The sequence below is a fragment of the Poecilia latipinna genome, unplaced genomic scaffold (genome assembly GCF_001443285.1).
Source record: "Poecilia latipinna isolate Pla-1442-1.1 unplaced genomic scaffold, P_latipinna-1.0 Scaffold119, whole genome shotgun sequence".
NCBI lineage: Eukaryota > Metazoa > Chordata > Actinopteri > Cyprinodontiformes > Poeciliidae > Poecilia > Poecilia latipinna.
The window spans coordinates 318,135-319,647 of NW_015112735.1; the positions used below are offsets into that span (position 1 = coordinate 318,135).

The following is a 1,513-nucleotide window of genomic DNA, read 5'->3' on the forward strand; positions in this document are numbered from 1 at the left end:
TATGTAAAGATTTAAAGATTTTAATTCTCTGTGAATTAAAGGAAATCCAAAATCTATGAAGTGAGTTTATGTCAGATTTGGTTTCCATGCAAAAGAAAATTTTTATCTTCAATATGATAATCTTTCTTCTTTTAGCTAAAAACTGCATGTTGGTTACATATAGATTAACAGCTTTTTGTGTTGCAGATTTTTCTGTTGCCTTGTGTTTTAATCCAGTGACTTGAATTCATAGTTTTTCACCCTGTATGAAGTCTGAAGGGGAGTAGGTGTGTTTCCTCCTGGTGTCGTCTGCTTGCTGCTGGGGTCCGTTCAGGACGTGCAGAGCCGTCTCCACCGTCCCGATCAGCTCGTCTCTGCGGTCTCTCCTTGCGGGTCTCTCGGCCGGATGCTTCGTCAGCCCCGTTTCCAGCTGGTAAACCCTGAGCAGCACCAGAAAGTCATGTCGTGTTTATTTGTACAGCATATTTCAGCACAGACACCAATAATGAAACGAGCCGGTTCAGGTCAGAGGTCATCACTATTCCCAGATTTCTGGCCTGATCTCTGGTTTCTAGCTGTAATGACACTGACTCTAAATGGCTCCTCTTTTGGTCCAAAGACAACTTCAGTTTTGTTCCTGTTCATCTGGAGGAAGTTATGTCAGATGATTAAACGCCTCACGTTTTATACTGATGGAGGCCTGACTGCACAGCTGAACTCACGTTTGCAGGGTGAAGGTATCAAAAGGGATCAGTGCATATTCGTTGGGCAGCTCCACACCTGAGCTCACCTCCGCCTGCTTCAGCTGGGAGCGGAAGAACTCCTGAAGGACACAATGCATAGCATTTATATATTTCCATCTTACTTTACCAGTTCACATTGATAAATCATCCAGAAGGGTGTTGTCCTACCTTGAGGTCAGACTTTGTAGGGGTATTGTGCAGACTCTCCAGACCCTGAGGCAGAATCCCTTTACTTTTCGCCTTCTCCAGGGACTCCTGAAGCTGCTGCGTCCTTTCCTCCAGAGCTACCTTCAGCTCCGCTATCTGCTTCATCAGACTGCTGATGTAGTGTCTGTGAGAGTCCTCTCTCTCCTGCAGCAGGGCCAGGTAGCCCTCCTTACTGGTGGCCCCTCCAGGCCACAGCAGGGACGGGTGTTTGCTGTGAGATGAAGGTTTACAGCCCAGCAGGTAGAAGAGCAGCAGAAAGCAGCAGCAGCCCGACGTGATGAGGCCGATCCGGGCCATCAGCGCCAGCAGCCACCTTCTCAACATGCTAGACTGTCTCTGGGGTTATTTAGAAACGCTTAAAGAGACGGAAAACAGCTGCGAACATGTTCACCTGCTGCTGTGATAAAGAGCCAAACAGCTGCTGGAAGTCCAGTTGGTTCATGGCGCTCACTGGGTCTCAGAGACTGGTTCAGCTGGTTCTGATCCAATCGCCGACTTTACAGAAAAATGAGAAATGGACGAGACAAGAGGAAGAAAACTTGTTTCAGCTCTTATGATGATCATATGAGCTGTTTTCATCCATC

At 47.2% G+C, this 1,513-nt stretch overlaps 1 protein-coding gene across 2 annotated transcripts in view; it reads right to left on the minus strand.

The window, feature by feature from the left end:
* Nucleotides 1–1,442, minus strand: part of LOC106944945 (chondroitin sulfate N-acetylgalactosaminyltransferase 1-like) — an 8,704-nt gene extending 7,262 nt beyond the window's left edge. For both annotated transcript variants that reach the window (XM_015028291.1, XM_015028290.1), the window contains exons 1-3: nt 891–1,442; nt 702–802; nt 241–419 (exon numbers count right to left, since the gene is read on the minus strand). In XM_015028291.1, the coding sequence (XP_014883777.1) occupies nt 241–419; nt 702–802; nt 891–1,253 (643 nt within the window). In that variant the 5' untranslated portion in view covers nt 1,254–1,442. The remainder of the gene's footprint in view (nt 1–240; nt 420–701; nt 803–890) is intronic.
* Between the last annotated feature and the right edge of the window lie 71 nt (nt 1,443–1,513).